This window comes from Amblyraja radiata, chromosome 21 (genome assembly GCF_010909765.2).
Source record: "Amblyraja radiata isolate CabotCenter1 chromosome 21, sAmbRad1.1.pri, whole genome shotgun sequence".
In the NCBI taxonomy this organism is placed as follows: Eukaryota; Metazoa; Chordata; class Chondrichthyes; order Rajiformes; family Rajidae; genus Amblyraja; species Amblyraja radiata.
In genome coordinates, this window is record NC_045976.1 from 41,202,224 (window position 1) to 41,220,788 (window position 18,565).

An 18,565-nucleotide genomic window follows, 5' to 3' on the forward strand; every position below is an offset into this window, starting at 1 on the left:
GAGCCAGCACCGCCATTCAATGTGATCATGGCTGATCATCCCCAATCAATAACCCGTGCCTGCCTTCTCCCCATATCCCTAGACTCCACTAGCCCCTAGAGCTCTATCTAACTCTCTCTTAAATCCATCCAGTGACTTGGCCTCCACTGCCCTCTGTGGCAGGGAATTCCACAAATTCACAACTCTCTGGGTGAAAAAGTTTTTTCTCTCCTCAGTCTTAAATGACCTCCCCTTTATTCTAAGACTGTGAACCCTGGTTCTGGACTCGCCCGACATTGGGAACATTTTTTCCTGCATCTAGCTTGTCCAGTCCTTTTATAATTTTATATGTTTCAAAAAGGACCCCCCTCGTCCTTCTAAACTCCAGTAAATACAAGCCTAGCCTTTTCAATCTTTCCTCATATGACAGTCCCGCCATCCCAGGGATCAATCTCGTGAACCTACGCTGCACTGGAATGTGGGAGGAAACCGGAGCACCCGGAGAAAACCCACGCAGGTCACGGGGAGAACGTGGAAACTCCGTACAGACAGCACCCGTAGTCAGGATCGAACAAATTTTTACGTTTTATGAGCTGGTTTTTTAAAATGACCCCACTATGGTAACTATGTTAATACGTATTGTGAGTACAATCAGTACCTGAATGAACCACTTTCATTTCAGTGTCACCAACCGCTGTTTGCGGGAGTACAGTCGCAAAAATATACTTCGGAGGAGTCTTTGGAGGAGTTTTTGGATGAGTTTTTGTCCCAATGTGAGGAGGTCCTGTAGGAGATACAAGGAGATACATTCAGGCCACAATCAGTAAATTTATATTCCATTTAGGTATGAGAGGGTGGGATCCCTCTAGAGAATCGTAGACTCTTGGGTTCATACAGCGTGGAAACAGGCCCTTCAATACACAACGCAACACTCTACCTTACCAAGTCTTATACAACTGCGACATGACCTAGTAGTAGTTGAGGCAGCGACTATTGCAATGCTTACGAAACAATTAGACAGGCACATGGATAGGACAGGTTTGCAGGGATATGGGCCCAACGCGGGCAGGTGGGACTAGTGTAGACAATAGGCAATAGACAATAGGTGCAGGAGTAGGCCATTCGGCCCTTCGAGCCAACACCGCCATTCAATGTGATCATGGCTGATCATCCCCAATCAGTACCCCGTTCCTGCCTTCTCCCCATATCCCCTGACTCTGCTATCTTTAAGAGCCCTATCTAGCTCTCTCTTGAAAGTATCCAAAGAACCTGCCTCCACCACCCTCTGAGGCAGAGAATTCCACAGACTCACAACTCTCTGTGTGAAAAAGTGTTTCCTCATCTCCGTTCTAAATAGCCGACCCCTTATTCTTAAACTGTGGCCCCTGGTTCTGGACTCCCCCAACATTGGGAACATGTTTCCTGCCTCTAGCGTGTCCAAACCCTTAACAATCTTATATGTTTCAATAAGATCCCCCCTGTATAACTTTGGTGGCCTTTTCAACCAGCTATGCTCCTGCACTCCTAGATCCCTCTGCTCTACAACACTCCCCAGAGGCCTACCATTCACTGTGAAGGTCCTGCCCTTGTTAGACTTTCCAAAATGCAACACCTCACATTTCTCTGTATTAAATTCCATCAACCATTCCTCAGCCCACCTGGCCAAACGACCCAGATCCTGCTGCAATCTATCACAACCACCTTCACTAACTGCAATACTACCCACGTTTGTATCATCAGCAAACTTGCTAATCTTGCCCTGTATGTTCTCATCCAAATCATTGATGTAGATGACAAACAGCAATGGGCCCAGCACCGAACCCTGAGGCACACCACTAGTCACAGGCCTCCAGTCCGGGAACCAACCTTCCACCATCAATAATGTTGATGCACCATGTTGACCACCATGTAATAATGTCAACAATATCATTTCGAGAGTAAAGGCTTTGTTCTAATTAAGGTAATTACTTTAGTTTAGTTTAGGGATACAGATCGGAAACAGCCCCTTTGGCCCATCGTGTAGTAAACAATGCCCAGTCCATCATCGGCTCTGACCTTCCTTCCATCGAGGGGATCTATCGCAGTCGCTGCCTCAAAAGGCTGGCAGTATCATCAAAGACCCACACCATCCTGGCCACACACTCATCTCCCTGCTACCTTCAGGTAGAAGGTACAGGAGCCTGAAGACTGCAACAACCAGGTTCAGGAATAGCTACTTCCCCTCAGCCATCAGGCTATTAAACCTGGCTCGGACAAAACTCTGATTATTAACAACCACTTTCTGTTATTTGCACTTTACCAGTTTATTTATTCATGTGTGTATATATTTATATCATGGTATATGGACACATTTACCTGTTTTGTAGTAAATGCCTACTATTTTCTGTGTGCTTAAGCAAAGCAAGAATTTCATTGTCCTATACAGGGGCACATGACAGTAAACTCACTTGAACTTGAACTTGAGTCCGCACCGACCAGCGATTCCCGCACACTAACACTATCCTACACACACTAGGGACAATTTACACATACATCAAGCCAATTAACCTAAAAACCTGTAGGTCTTTGGAGCGTGGGCGGAAATCGAAGATCTCAGAGGAAACTCATGCAGGTCACGGGGAGAACGTACAAATGACGTACAGACAGTACCCGTAGTCGGGATCGAACCCGGGTCTCCGGCGCTGTAAGGCAGCAACTCTACCGCTGCGCCACCGTGCCGACCCTAATTGTCTACTTAAGTAATTTCTATTTTGTAGCTTATTACTAACACGATAATCTTTCGATTATACATATGGATAGTCTAATGTAAAAGATTGTAAATTTTCAATGTAATATAATTATGAAAATGGGCACATTAGATAATCATCCACAATTTTCATTGTTACATCAAACTGCAATATTATAATAATGACCCATTCAGCTTTTATTACCCTAACTGCAATATTATAAAGTTACCCATCCAGGATTTATTAACATGTGCAGGAAGGAACTGTAGATATTGGTTTACCAAATGCTGGAGTAAGTCAGGTCAGGCAGCAACTCTGGAGAACAGGAATAGGCCGATCATCAGCTTTTATTATGATAAACTTGCAGTAAAATCGCACTGTGTGGAATTAATTTTAGTTCTTACATGTTAATATTCAAATGGGATAGACATTCAGAACCTTTTCCCTAGGATGGAAATATCAAAGACCTGAACCCGGAATCCTGAACAAAACATGGTCTGAAGAAGTGTCCCGACCCGAAATGTTGTTAGTTCACCCCCTCCACATGGCAGTCTGGAGAAAGGTCCTGACCCAAAATGTCTGTCCTTTCCCTCCATTGACCATTGAACTTAACTAATGACCATTGAACCATTGACCATTGATCATTGACCATTGAACCAATGACCATTGAACCATTGAACCATTGACCATTGACCCATTGACCATTGACCATTGACCCATTGACCTTGACCATTGACCCATTGACCATTGACCATTGACCATTGACCCATTGACCATTGACCATTGACCCATTGACCATTGACCATTGACCATTGAACCATTGACCATTGACCCTTTGACCATTGACCATTGACCCTTTGACCATTGACCCTTTGACCATTGACCCTTTGACCATTGACCATTGAACCATTGACCATTGACCATTGACCCATTGAACCATTGACCATTGACCCATTGACCATTGACCATTGACCATTGACCATTGACCATTGACCATTGAACCAATGACCATTGACCATTGACCCATTGACCATTGAACCATTGACCATTGACCCATTGACCATTGAACCATTGACCATTGACCATTGAACTATTGACCATTGACCGATTGACCCATTGACCATTGAACTATTGATCATGGACCGTTGACCATTGACCGTTGAACCATTGAACTATTGAGCCGTTAATGGGCAACACACCTGCACAACACCCTTCCCTGGTGTCTCTGGGAGAGTCAGCAAGAAGCTTCTGTCCCGTCTCCTCGCTCTCCACCAACATGGAGGTCACCGGGGTGACAAAGTGGTGAACCAGCGCCAGGTTTAAGATCCTGCTGGTAATGTTTCTCTTCTGCATGGCGGTTGGTGCCATTGCCCTGTCATGAAGAAGAAATCACAGCTGCGTTTATCTTCAAGGGAATAAATCAATGCCGGCTAACAAGAACGGGCATCAGAGATCCATATCAACAATGCACCAAGACGCACTGCAGAGTAGACACAAGATGCTGGAGTAACTCAACGGGACAGGCAGCATCTCTGGAGAGAAGGAATGGGCGACGTTTTGGGTCGAGACCCTTCTTCAGACTGATGTCAGGGGAGGGGGCGGGACAGAGATAGAATGTAGTTGGAGACAGTAAGATTGGCGGGAGAACTGGGAAGGGGAAGGGGATGGAGAGAGAGGGAAAGCAAGGGCTATCTGAAGTTAGAGAAGTCAATGTTCATACTGCTGGGGTGTAAACTGCCCAAGCGAAATATGAGGTGCTGTTCCTCCAATTTGCGCTTGGCCTCGCTCTGACAATGGAGGAGGCCCAGGACAGAAAGGTCAGATTGGGAATGGGAGGGGGAGTTGAAGTGCTGAGCCACCGGGAGATCAGGTAGGTTATTGCGGACTGAGCGGAGGTGTTCAGCGAAACGATCGCCGAACCTGCGCTTGGTCTCGCCGGTGTAGAGAAGTTGACACCTGGAACAGCGGATACAGTAGATGAGGTTGGAGGAGGTGCAGGTGAACCAGGTGGAGGCAGAGGTTCCCTTGCACCTCCTCAACCCGAAACGTCCTCCATTCCTTCTCTCCAGAGATGCTGCCTCACCCGCTGAGTTACTCCAGCATTTTGTGTCTACCTTCGATTTGAACCAGCATCTGCAGTTCTTTCTTGCACTGCAGAGCTGCGGTTTCTGAGTGTAAGGTCATAAGGAACAGGAGTAGAATTAGGCCATTCGGCCCATCAAGTCTACTCCACCATTCAATCATGGCTGATCTATCTCTCCCTCCTAACCCCATCCTCCTGCCTTCTCCCCATAACCCCTGACACCCGCACTAATCGAGAACCTGTCAATCCTTTAAAAAATATCCACTGACTTTGCCTCCACAGCCGTCTGTGGCAATGAGTCCCACAGATTCACCACCCTGTGACTAAAGAACTGATACTGGTGGCTTCACCTCTACCCCATTGCGGACATTGGACGTTGTCTCTGGAACTGATGCCCTACAATGCTGAGAACTATATCCTGCATTCTGTAACTTCCCCTATTCAAGAACTTAATTGGAGATAAATTTTAATTGGGGTCGAGATGAATCCTGAAATTCTAAAAAGGAGAAGAAACTGGAGTGTGGTGGCACCTACCAGCTCGACTGCAGTTCATCTGTCTTTTTAATTTGTATTTGTCCCGTTAGATGTATGTTTTTGGTTCTAGTTTTTATTATTTTTTAGCTGTGTATATGTGGGGGGAACCGTTTAACCTCTCCCCTGTACGGGGACCCGACTTTCTCCCTGTCGGGTCTCCGGTGTCGTTGGGCCTTGCATCGTGGCCTCCAACCGGAACCAACCTGAGCCTGCAGACTCGCCATCACGGAGCTGGCCGACTTCGGGACGGGGAGAGCTGTGGTGGCGCGCGACTGCGACCCGACTTCAGAGCTTCGGAGCTTCGGAGACTCGGAAGGGCCGAATGGCCTACTCCTGCACCTATTGTCCGCTGTCTATTGTCTATTGGATGGCTCATGATTTTGCTCACAGGGGAAGAGACTCTGTGCGTCTACGCAAACTATTCCCCTCATGGTTTTATACACCTCTATAAGATCGCCCCTCGTCCTTATTCTGGTATCAAAGAGAAGGGGAATGGAGACTGGATGAAGGGAACAATGAAGCAAAGATTGAAAAGCAAAACTGTCCCATTACCTCTTAGCGAGTAGTTGGCGAATCGTGAGGTAAGCCCAAAGTTGCTTGGTGAAGCAGGGAAGAACATATTGGTGCTTGGCCAAGATTTTGTCCAGCTCATCCGTGGGGGACTCCACCTGAAACCCCACCTCGCTGTTAGCCTGAAATAGAAGAGGGTGTATAAATCCTACAGTTGCGTGTTACATTCATCTCACCGTTGGCCGATTCTCCAGAACCCACCCCACACCTCATCCCAACTCAATTGCACAAGATAGACACAAAATGCTGGGGTACCTCAATAGACAATAGGTGCAGGAGTAGGCCATTCGGCCCTTTGAACCAGCACCGCCATTCAATGTGATCATGGCTGATCATCCCCAATCAGTACCCCGTCCCTGCCTTCTCCCCATATCCCCTATCTTTAAGAGCCCTATCTAGCTCTCTCTTGAAAGCATCCAGAGAACCTGCCTCCACCGCTCTCTGAGGCAGAGAATTCCACAGACTCACAACTCTCTTTGAGAAAAAGTGTTTCCTCGTCTCCGTTCTAAATGGCTTACCCCTTATTCTTAAACTGTGTGTGGCCCCTGGTTCCGGGCTCCCCCAACATCAACAGGACAGGCAGCATCTCTGGAGAGAAGGAATGGGTGAGGGTTCGGGCCGAGACCCTTCTTCAGACTTCAACTCCATAAGATGGGCAGCGTGGTGTCGCAGCTGGTAGAGCTGCTGCTTCACAGCGCCAGGGCCTGACTACAGGTGCGAAGTTTGTACGGAGTTTGTACGTTCTCCCTGTGATCATGTGGGTTTTCTCCGGGCGCTCCGGATTCCTCCCACACTCCCAAGACGTGCAGGTTTGTAGGTTAATTGGCTTCGGTAAAATTGCAAATTGTCCCTAGTGTGTGTGGGATACAGTTAGTGTACGGGGTGATCGCTGGTCAGCACGGACACGGTGGGCCGAAGGGCCTGTTTCCGCGCTATATCTCTAAAGTCTAAAGTAAAGTCTAAAGTCACTAAGGAGAATGGTGAACTTTTGCTCCTAGATTCGGGTAAAAGCTTACCGGCTTTTAAATATAAGGTAGATAAAAATGCTGGAGAAACTCAGCGGGTGAGGCAGCATCTATGGAGCGAAGGAATGGGTGACGTTTCAGTTCGAGACCCTTCTTCAGGCTGACGTGTGCGGGTGGGGGGGGGGGGGGGGGGGGGGGGGGGGGGGGGGGGGGGGGGGGGGCGGGAAGAAGAAAGGAAGAGGCGGAGACAGTGGGCTGTGGGAGAGCTGGGAAGGGGAGGGGAAGGAGGGAGAAAGCAGGGACTACCTGAAATTGGAGAAGTCAATGTTCATACCGCTGGGGTGTAAACTGCCCAAGCGAAATATGAGGTGCTGCTCCTCCAATTTGCGGAGGGACTCACTCTGGCCGTGGAGGAGGCCCAGGACAGAGAGGTCAGATTCGGAATGGGAGGGGGAGTTGCAGTGCTGAGCCACCGGGAGATCAGGTTGGTTATTGCGGACCGAGCGGAGGTGTTGGGCGAAGCGATCGCCAAGCCTGCGTTTGGTCTCACCGATGTAGAGCAGCTGACACCTAGAGCAGCGGATGCAATAGATGAGGTTGGAGGAGGTGCAGGTGAACCTCTGCCTCACCTGGAACGACTGCTTGGGTCCTTGGATGGAGTCAAGGGGGGAGGAGGTAAAGCGACAAGTGTAGCATTTCCTGCGGTTACAAGGGGAAAGTGCCCGGGGGAGGGGGTGGTTTGGGTGGGAAGGGACGAATTGACCAGGGATTTAAATGTAGTTTAGTTTAGTTTATTGTCACGTGTACCGAGGTACAGTGAAAAGCCTTTGTTGTGTGCTAACCAGTCAGCGGAAAGACAATACAAGCTTACAATCGAGCCATACATAGTGTGCAGATCCACGAGAAGAGAATAGCGTTTAGTGCAAGGTTAAGGCCAGCAAAGTCCGATCAAGAATAGTCCGAGGGTCTCCAATGAGGTAGATAGTAGTTCAGGACCGCTCTCTAGTTGTGGTAGGATGGTTCAGTTGCCTGACAACAGCCGGGAAATATAAACATCAGCTCACGAGACCGTGCCTCGGGGCTGAACAGAGGCTTTTTAAAAAGATACTTTGAAATATCTCCAGTCCAAGCTGTTAAACGGAGTTCCGAAAAAGCTTTTGAAGTTACAACTTCAGGGGCTGAAGGTTGGGTGAGACTCGGAGTTTGTTTGCCGTTTCTGCTGCTATTTTTATTGGAGTTTATTTGTGTTTTTAATGTTACTTTAGTTTAGTTTAGTTTAGTTTAGTTTAGTTTAGAGATACAACTCGGAACAGGCCCATCGGCCCATCGAATCCATGCCGACCAGCGATCACCCATTCACACTAGTTCTATGTTATCCCACTTTCCCATCTAGTCCCCATTTTAGCTTGAAATTGTGCAATATGGTGCATACTGTAGCGAGTCGTTATAACTTACACTTGAATGCAATATATATGCTTTAAATTGGATTGGAGCGTTTTTGAAAGGGGGGAGGCTGTGCGATCACTGATCACTGGCCTTGGGGGTACCCGGTGAGGGAGTGGAGCAACCGAGTGGGGAGAGGGTGTGGAAGAAGGGTAGGAACCTTTTGAAATTTGATGTATTAAAATCATGTTTTAGTGCACTGTAGAAGTATGATTTCAATGTTTTTTGTATGAAGTATTTTTAAGAGGTAACTTTTTAAGGGGTAACTTTATCCACACAAAGGGTGATGGGTGTATGGAACAAGCTGCCAGAGGAGGTAGTTGAGGCAGGGACCATCCCAACATTTAAGAAAAAGTTAGACTGATACATGGATAGGACAGGTTTGGAGGTATGGACCAAAAGCAGGTAGCGTAGCTGGGACATGTTGGCGGGTGTGGGCAAGTTGCACCAAAGGGCCTGTTTTCACACTGTATCACTCTATGACTACATTATACCTCCACCATGCATGAATGCTTCAAAATCAAGTGATCGAGTTTTATTGCCATATACTCAAGCATAGAAACATAGAAAATAGGTGCAGGAATAGGCCATTCGGCCCTTCGAGCCAGCACTGCCATTCAATATGATCATGGCTATTCATCTAAAATCAGTACCTCTTTCCTGTTTTTTCCCCATATCCCTTGATGTCGTTAGCCCCAAGAACTAAATGTAACTCTCTCTTGAAAACATCCAGTGAATTGGCCTGCACTGCCATCTGTGGCAGAGAATTCCACAGATTCACAACTCTCTGCGTGAAGAAAGTTTGTCCTCATCTCAGTCCTAACTGCCCCCCCCCCCCCCTTTATTCTTAAACTGTGACCCATGGTTCTGAACGCCCCCAACATCGGGAACATTTTTCCTGCAGTTACAGTAAGTAAAAATCTAGCAGGCAAGCAGGATGCTTTCACCAACCACCCCCATTTGAAGTCCACTACCTTCCACCGTTTCTACCCAGTGCTTGGTACTTACTTCCAGCAGCCACTGGTTGTCCTCCAGGATGCACCGAGCCGCAGCCTGATCCATGCCGGTCACCTGGGCGAATTCGACACAGAGACTCTCTCTCTCTCCCCCCCCCTCTCTTCCGCTCTCTCTCCTCTCAAACCCCCCTCTCTCTCTCTCCCCCTCTATCTCTCCCCTCCCCTCTCTTTCCCCTCTCTCGCTCTCCTCTCTCCTCTCACCCCTCTCTCTCCCCTATCTCCCCCTCTCACTCCCTCCCCTTCCCTCTCTCCCCTCTCTTTCCCCCCTCTCTCCCTCCCACCTTACTCTTCCCCCCCTCTCTCTCTCTCCCTCTCTCTCCCTCTCTCTCTCCCTCCCTCTCTCCCCCCCCCTCTCTCCCTCTCTCCCCTTCTCTCTCTCCCCCCTCTCTCTCCCCCTCTCTCCCTCTCTCTCTTCCCCCTCTCTCCTCCTCTCTTCCCCATTTCTCCCTCCTACCTCACTCTTCCCCTTGCCCTCTCTCCCCTCTCTTTCTCCTCTGTCTCTCTCTTTTTCTTTGCCCCTCTCTCTCTCCCATTCCCCCGTTTCTCTCTTTCCCCCTCTTCCCCCTCTCTCTTTTACTACCCCTCTCTCTTCCCCTTCTCTCTCCCATTCTCTCCTACCCTCTCCACCCCCTCTCTCTCTTCCCTCTTTCTTCCCTCTCACCCCTCTCTCACTCCCCCCCCCTCCCACCTCACTCTCCCCCCTCACTCTCCCCTACCTCTCCCTCTCCTCTCTCTCCATTCACTCCCTCCCTGTCTCTCCCCTCTCTCTCCTCTCAGCCCCCTCTCTCTCCCCCCACTGTCTCCCTGTCTCCTTCCCCCCAGTCTCTCTCCACCTCCCTTTGAGAGCCTGTCCCTTCGGCACAGAGACTCTCACGGCAGCGGCAGCAGCGCGACGCTTCCGACGGCTCCGACGCCCGGGACACTCGCACTGTCCGGAGCTGCTCCATGGCCAGAGCTGCAGCGAGCGACACGCCGGCCCCGGCAAACACTCGTCCGTCCCGGCTCCCCGCATCTGTTCCCGCCGCTGGTTCTGCTCCCATCCCTCCCGCAGCCCCTGCTCACCAACACCCGCGGACCTTGCAGTTTGTCCGAGTATTGAAATTTTCGCTGATCAGAAAAATTTCTCACCACTGAGCGTGAGAAATTTCTGATGAGCGTGAGGGCGTGAGAGTTTGCTTGAGGGCGTGAGTCTCACGCTCAAAGCGTGAGAGTGGGCAGCCCTGCCTATACACAGGGACAATTTTTACCGAGGGTCAATTAGCCTACAATGCCGCACGTCTTTGGAGTGTAGGAGGAAACCGGAGAAAACCCTCGCAGTTACAGGAAGAACGTGAATACTATGTCCAGACAGCGGCCGTAGCCAGCATCGAACCCGGCTGGTCCCCGGCGCTGTGAGGCGGCAACTCTACCGCTTCTGTGCCACCCCGTTGTGTTACTATTGAGGGAGTGCAGCGTAGATTCACCAGGTTAATTCCCGGGATAGCAGGACTGTCATATGCTGAGAGAATGGAGCGGCTGGGCTTGTACACTCTGGAGTTTAGAAGGATGAGAGGAGATCTCATTGAAACATATAAGATTATTAAGGGTTTGGACACGCTAGAGGCTGGAAACGTGTTCCCGATGTTGTGGGAGTCCAGAACCAGTGGCCACACAGTTTAAGAATAAGGGGTAAGCCATTTAGAACGGAGATGAGGAAACACTTTTTCACACAGAGAGTTGTGAGTCTGTGGAATTCTCTGCCTCAGAGGGCGGTGGAGGCCGGTTCTCTGGATACTTTCAATCAGAGCTAGATAGGGCTCTTAAAGATAGCGGAGTCAGGGGATATGGGGAGAAGGCAGGAATGGGGTACTGATTGGGGATGATCAGCCATGATCACATTGAATGGCGGTGCTGGCTCGAAGGGCCGAATGGCCTACTCCTGCACCTATTGTCCGTTGTTTATTGTTAGTGCACTTACCGAGCTTGCCGACACCAGACTCTGGAGGATGGAAGGGTCTTTGTTTGTCAGTCTTCCCGCAATAATTATTTCGGAGCCGCTGAAATACTTGTCGAAGGTACTCTTGGTCACGTCCGTGACGTTTTCACCCCCGTATAACACCTTGATCTTCCTCAGCAGAGGTGTAGCGACCTCTTCATAGAAATCCTGTCATTCACAACAAAAAACATAGACAGACAATGTTTATCTAAACTGGGGTTCAAATAATCAATATGGCAGTCAAACCACCTGGAATTCACACCCACCTCTCCCCTTCCCCATCACCCCCCTCTTGCCCCCCCCCAACCCCCCTCCCCCCCACCGCCCCCCCCCCTCCCCCATCAGCTTCCACCTACATTCATTCCTCTGGCTTCACAATTTGTTCCTCTTCTATCCTTATCTCACACCTTTTGTCTTTGCATAGGTGCAGGAGTAGGCCATTCGGCCCTTCGAGCCTGCACCGCCATTCAATATGATCGTGGCTGATCATCCAACTCAGTATCCTGTACCTGCCTTCTCTCCATACCCCCTGATCCCTTTAGCCACAAGGGCCACGTCTAACTCCCTCTTAAATATAGCCAATGAACTGGCCTCAACTACCTTCTGCGGGAGAGAATTCCAGAGATTCACCACAAGTTTTCCTCATCTCGGTCCTAAAAGATTTCCCCCTTATCCTTAAACTGTGACCCCTTGTCCTGGACTTCCCCAACATCGGGAACAATCTTCCTGCATCTAGCCCATCCAACCCCTTAAGAATTTTGTAAGTTTCTATAAGAATAGGTGCAGGAGTAGGCCATTCGGCCCTTCGAGCCAGGACTGGGTCTCTGGTCTTTGTCCAACCATCTGCCCATCACAATCCCCCCCCCCCCCCACCTGTGTCCACCTATCACTTGTGTAGGAAGGAACTGGCTTAAACTGAAGACAGACACAAAATGGTGGAGTAACACAGCGGGCCAGGCAGCATCTATGGAGAGAAGGAATGGGTGACGTTTCTGGTGGAGACCCTTCTTCAGACTGATAGACAAGGGGAAAGGGAAACGAGAGATATAGACGGTGATGTAGAGAGATGTAGAACAAATAAACGAAAGATAGGTAAAAAAGTGACAATTGTCGAGGGAACAGGCCATGGTTAGCTGTGGGCCAGGTGAGAACAAGTTACAGAGGGAGATGTGATGTTGCTCTCCTTGCTTTCAGATCACCAGGTTAAAATTATGATTTTTTTCCATCAATTTCTCCAGTAAGAATGTATTAATAAAACAGGGACTATGCCATTAAATTGCAAATCTAATTAGGGATAATGAATATTTAATATACTTTATTACATTAATTAATTGGGAGTATGTTCGCAGAAATGTTCAGTTATTGTACTGAAAGGACCATTGATCCAGGCCATTCCAAATCAGATTATTAATTCATAAGATGTTCGTAGGTTCTTTGAGGAGAATTAGGCCATTCGGCCCATCAAGTCTACTCCACCATTCAATCATGGCTGATCTATCTCTCCCTCCTAACCCCATTCTCCTGCCTTCTCCCCATAACTCCTGACACCCGCACTAATCAAGAATCTATCAAACTCCGCCTTAAAAATACCCATTGACTTGGCCTCCACAGCCGTCTGTGGCAATGAATTCCACAGATTCACCACCCTCTGACTAAAGAAATTCCTCCTCATCTCCTTTCAATCATTGATTAAACAAATCTGGTACAAAAAAGCTGCATGGTAATGGTGATCATGAACTGACATATTTTTGTAAAACCTCATCTATTTCATCCGCTGCTCTAGGTGTCAACTGCTCTACATCGGTGAGACCAAGGGGGGGGTGAGTGGGGGGGGTGAGTGGGGGGGTGAGTGGGGGGGGGTGAGTGGGGGGGGGTGAGTGGGGGGGGGTGAGTGGGGGGGGGGTGAGTGGGGGGGGTGAGTGGGGGGGGTGAGTGGGGGGGGTGAGTGGGGGGGGGGTGAGTGGGGGGGGGTGAGTGGGGGGGGGAGAGTGGGGGGGGTGAGGGGGGTGAGGGGGGGTGAGGGGGGGGGTGAGGGGGGGGGGGTGAGGGGGGGGGAGGGGGGGTAGGGGGGGGGGGAGGGGGGGGGAGAGGGGATTGCTCGGAAGCTGATGCTGAGAGGAAGTGATTTGTCATGGGTCAGGCCGTTACCATCAGTTGACTGGATGCATTGACGTTTGCTTGAATGCGTCGAGCTCCCCCACGGTTTTCAAGGGCGATCCTTTCCAAGAAGTCGTAGTCCACATCGTAGCCAATGCCGATGCAGAAGAGGGAGAAATCGTTCTGCATGTGTGTCCTGACGTTCTTCTGAATGGCGCTCAGTTTTATTTCACCTTCACAGCAAAGTTGAAATTAAAATTCTACTTAACACGGTGGTTTAGTTTAGTTTGGTTTAGAGTTCCAGCACGGTAACAGGCCCTTCGGCCCACCGAGTCCGTGCCGACCAGCGATCCCCGCACACTAACACTATCCTATACACACTAGGGACAATTTTTACACTTATAACAAGCCAATTACCCTACAAACCTGCGCGTCTTTGGAGTGTGGGACAAAACCGAAGATCTCGGAGAAAACCCACGCAGGTCACGGGGAGAACGTGGAAACTCCGTACAGACAGCACCAGGATTGAACCCAGGTCTCTGGCGCTGCAAGCGCTGTAAGGCAGCAACTCTACCGCTGCGCCGCCACACGGGGATCACACTGGTTCCATGTTGCCCCACTTTCTCATCCACTCGCTCGTTGTTCAGTTCAGTTTATTGTCACGTGTGTGACGAGGTACAGTGAAAAGCTTTCGTTGCGCGCTAACCAATCAGTGGAAAGACAATGCTCGATTACAATCGAGCCGTTTACTGTGTACAGATACGTGCTAAGGAACCTGAGGGACAACCTTTCCACTCAGAGGGTGGTGGATGTGTGGAACGAGCTCCCAGGGGAAACAGTTGAGGCTGGTTGGTACACAAGACATTTGGCCGGGCACATGGATAGGACATCTGAGGAAGGACATTATTGCCATAGAGGGAGTGCAGAGAAGGTTCACCAGACTGATTACTGGGATGTCAGGACTGTCTTATGAAGAAAGACTGGATAGACTTGGTTTATACTCTCTAGAATTTAGGAGATTGAGAGGGGATCTTATAGAAACTTACAAAATTCTTAAGGGGTTGGACAGGCTAGATGCAGGAAGATTGCTCCCGATGTTGGGGAAGTCCAGGACAAGGGGTCACAGCTTAAGGATAAGGGGGAAATCCTTTAAAACCGAGATGAGAAGAACTTTTGTCACACAGAGAGTGGTGAATCTCTGGAACTCCCTGCCACAGAGGGTAGTCGAGGCCAGTTCATTGGCTATATTTAAGAGGGAGTTAGATGTGGCCCTTGTGGCTAAGGGGATCAGAGGGTATGGAGAGAAGGCAGGTACGGGATACTGAGTTGGATGATCAGCCATGATCTATTGAATGGCGGTGCAGGCCGAAGGGCCTGAATGGCCTACTCCTGCACCTAATTTCTATGTTTCTATGACAGGGGCCACACACGGGCAGGCAGGTGAGACCGGTGTAGATGGGCATCCACAGTAGGTCGGTCGGCATGGCGGGGTTACCGTAAGACTCTGTGACTCGAGTGAAGTATTCGATACTTGGGAAGGGGCACTCACCAACCGTAGGGTCTCCATCGGAAACCATGATGATGAACGACACGGATCGGGGGTTCAGCACACCATGGCTGTCCGCTTGCGTCAGGATGTGGATGGCCGAGAGGATTGCTTCGTTGATGTTTGTTCCTGAGTGAAGAAAGGAAAGTTGGTGAATGAGAAGGCAAGAAAGCAGGGGGAAGGGTATGCCGCTCGGCCCATCCAGCCTAGCCCGCCATCCATTATCATCTTGGCTGATCTACACTGGCCTCAACTCATCTTAGTTTAGTTTCATTTCGTTTAGTTTGATTAGTTCAGATACAGCGCGAAAACAGGCCCTTCGGCCCACTGAGTTCGCGCCGACCACAATCATTCTATCCCACACACTAAGGACAATTTACAGAAGTCAATCAACCTGCCAACCCTGTACGTGTTTGGAGTGCGGGAGGAAACCGGAGCACCCGGAGAAAACCCACGTGGTCACGGTGAGAACGTGCAAACCCTGCGCAGACAGCACCTGTAGCCAGTGTCGGAGAGCGGTCTCTAAGGCAGCAACTCAACCACTGCACCACCCTGTCCCCTCTTCTGTACCTCAGTTCCGCGGTCTTTCAAATACTTCCAGTCTGAAGAAGTGTCTGGGCCTGAAACGTCACCTATCCATGTTCTCCACAGATGCTGCCTGGCCCGCTGAGTTACTCCAGCACTCTGTGAAACGTCGCCTATCCATGTTCTCCACAGATGCTGCCTGGCCCGCTGAGTTATGGTGCAGCAGCATCTATGGAGCGAAGGAAATAGGCAACGTTTCGAGCCGAAACCCTTCTGGAAATAGGCAACGTTTCGGGCCGAAACCCGGAAGGGTTTCGACCCGAAACGTTACCTATTTCCTTAGCTCCATAGATGCTGCTGCACCCGCTGAGTTACTCCAGCACTCTGTGAAACGTCACCTATCCATGTTCTCCACAGATGCTGCCTGACCCGCTGAGTTACTCCAGCACTCTGTGAAACGTCACCTATCCATGTTCTCCACAGATGCTGCCTGACCCGCTGAGTTACTCCAGCACTCTGTGTTCTTTTACCACTCTATCTTGGATCCCAAGATCGCCCCGCATGTCAATTCTGTTTAAGGTCTTGCCATTTAATTGTTTTACTTTCCCTTTGCATTCGACCTCCCAGAGTCCAATACCTCCCACTTGCTCGGATTAAACTCCATCCGTTATTTCTCCATCTGACTGCGCTCATCTCCAGTATTCAGCAGAAGATAGGAGATGTATCTCAATTATAGACAATAGACAATAGGTGCAGGAGTAGGCCATTCGGCCCTTCGAGCCAGCACCGCCATTCAATGGGATCATGGCTGATCGTCCCCAATCAGTACCCTGTTGCTGCCTTCTCCCCATATCCTCTGACTCCGCTATCTTTAAGACCCCTATCTAGCTCTCTCTTGAAAGTATCCAGAGAACCGGCCTCCACCGCCCTCTGAGGCAGAGAATTCCACAGACTCACCACTCTCTGTGAGAAAAAGTGTTTCCTCATCTCCGTTCTAAATGGCTTACCCCTTATTCTCAAACTGTGGCCCCTGGTTCTGGACTCCCCCAACACCGGGAACATGTTTCCTGCCTCTAGCTTGTCCTGCTGTATACTTTGACAACTTTAGTTTAGTTTAGTTTAGTTTAGTTTAGATATACAGCGCGGAAACAGGCCCTTCGGCCCACCAAGTCCGTGCCGACCAGCAATCCCGTACACTGGCACTATCCTACACACACTGGGACCATTTAAATTCTTTACTGAATCCAATTAACCTACGAACCTGCACGTTTTTGGAGTGTGGGAGGAAACCGGAGCACCCGGAGAAAATGCATGTGGTCACAGGGAGAACATGCGTGGGTTTTCTCCGGGCGCTCCGGTTTCCTCCCACACGCCAAAGGCGCTCAGGTTCGTAGGTTAATTGGATTCGGTAAAAATTGTAAATTGTCCCAAGTGTGTGTAGGGTAGTGTCAGTGTACGGGATCGCTGGTCGGCGTGGACTCAGTGGGCCGATGGGCCTGTTTCCGCGCTGTATCTCTAAACTGAACTAGATGTACTAGGCCCAAACAGCACCCGTAGTCAGGTTCGAACCTGTGTCTCTGGTGCTGTGAGGTGGCAAATCTACCGCTGCTCCACCGGGCTGCCCCGATTGCCAATATTACTTGATATCTCTTCTCTTTGTCGGAGCGGATAGGAGTGTGTGTCTAGATGTACAGCTGCTACGGTCAGGCAAACGCCTCCGTTGCTATACGGTGAGAACGGAGAGGTTGAGAAGGAGTTTCTTCCCAGAGGCCATTCGGACTGTAAACGCCTATCTCACCAGGGACTAACTCTACTGAACGTTTTTCCTTCCATTATTTATTATGTAAAAGAATATGTGTGTTATGATTGTGTTTATAGTTTGTTTGGTTGTTTGTCTTTTGCACAAAAGTCCGCGAGCATTGCCACTTTCATTTCACTGCACATCTCGTATGTGTATGTGACAAATAAACTTGACTTGACTTGGCTTGACTTGTATCTTTGCCAAGAGTTGTACGTTGAGATGCGCGATGAGTTATTGTGTGTTGTCACCTATGTGAACCCACCTCCACTCGGCTTTATGTTCTCGATGTATTTCTTGGCTTCCTTTATCTGAGCAGGAGTGCCTGTGACCAGGTGTTCGGTCCAACAGCGCACAATGTGGTTGAAAACGATGATGGTGAATTGGTCCTGAGGGCCGAGATCATCCAGTATGGTTGCCATGGCTTCAACGGTCTAATGTGGGGAATGAAGAATATCGATTGGTTGAGAATTGGTTTCTTGATCAGTTCGGGTGTCGGGGGTTATGGGGAGAAGGCAGGAGAATGGGGTTAGGAGGGAGAGATAGATCAGCCATGATTGAATGGCGGGGTAGACGTGATGGGGCTAATGGCTTAATTCTACTCCTATCACTTAAACCCCTGTCCCACGGTACCAGTTCATTCCAAGAGCTCTCCCGAGTTTGCCCTGATTCGAACTCGGAGATTTACGGTAATGGCCGCTCGTCGGTACTCAGGGCTCTCGTGGACATTTTTCAACATGTTGAAAAATCTTCACGAGTCTTCCCGTGCTTACCTGCCATTAGCGAGTCTTCCCGAGTACCTGCCGTTAGCGGTACGAGCCTCTAAGAGACGTCCCCGAGCTCCGACGTACCCGCTACGTTCATTCTCCGTGCTTACCCCGAGTTTGATTTTTTTTAAACTCGGGAGAGCTCTTGGAATGAACTCGTGCCGTGGGACAGGGCTATTATGATCTTATGAGAATACATTGGAGCTTGTCTTATAGCAACAAGGAACTGCAGATGCTTTTTTACATAAAAGAGGTCATGTTGTGGAACGGTGGCACAGCGGTAGAGTTGCTGCCTCACAGCACCAGTGACCCGGGTTCGATCCTGACCACGGGCGCTGTCTGTACAGGGTTTGTACGTTCTCCATGTGACCGCATGGATTTTCTCCGGGTGCTCCGGTTTCCTCCCACACTCCAAAGATGTACAAGTTTGTGGGTTAATTGGCTTCAGTTTAAAAAAATGGTGTATTGTCCCTAGGGTGTGTAGGATAGCTCTAGTGTACGGGGGCACGGACTCTGTGCACTGAAGGGCCTGTTTCCGCGC

At 49.6% G+C, this 18,565-nt stretch overlaps 1 protein-coding gene across 1 annotated transcript in view; it reads right to left on the reverse strand.

The window, feature by feature from the left end:
• Window positions 1–18,565, reverse strand: part of itih2 (inter-alpha-trypsin inhibitor heavy chain 2) — a 50,285-nt gene that overhangs the window by 10,056 nt on the left and 21,664 nt on the right. Inside the window, exons 10-16 of the mRNA XM_033040153.1 lie at window positions 17,523–17,691; window positions 14,938–15,063; window positions 13,440–13,621; window positions 11,274–11,459; window positions 5,875–6,014; window positions 3,905–4,077; window positions 638–763 (exon numbers count right to left, since the gene is read on the reverse strand). Of these exons, the coding sequence (XP_032896044.1) occupies window positions 638–763; window positions 3,905–4,077; window positions 5,875–6,014; window positions 11,274–11,459; window positions 13,440–13,621; window positions 14,938–15,063; window positions 17,523–17,691 (1,102 nt within the window). The remainder of the gene's footprint in view (window positions 1–637; window positions 764–3,904; window positions 4,078–5,874; window positions 6,015–11,273; window positions 11,460–13,439; window positions 13,622–14,937; window positions 15,064–17,522; window positions 17,692–18,565) is intronic.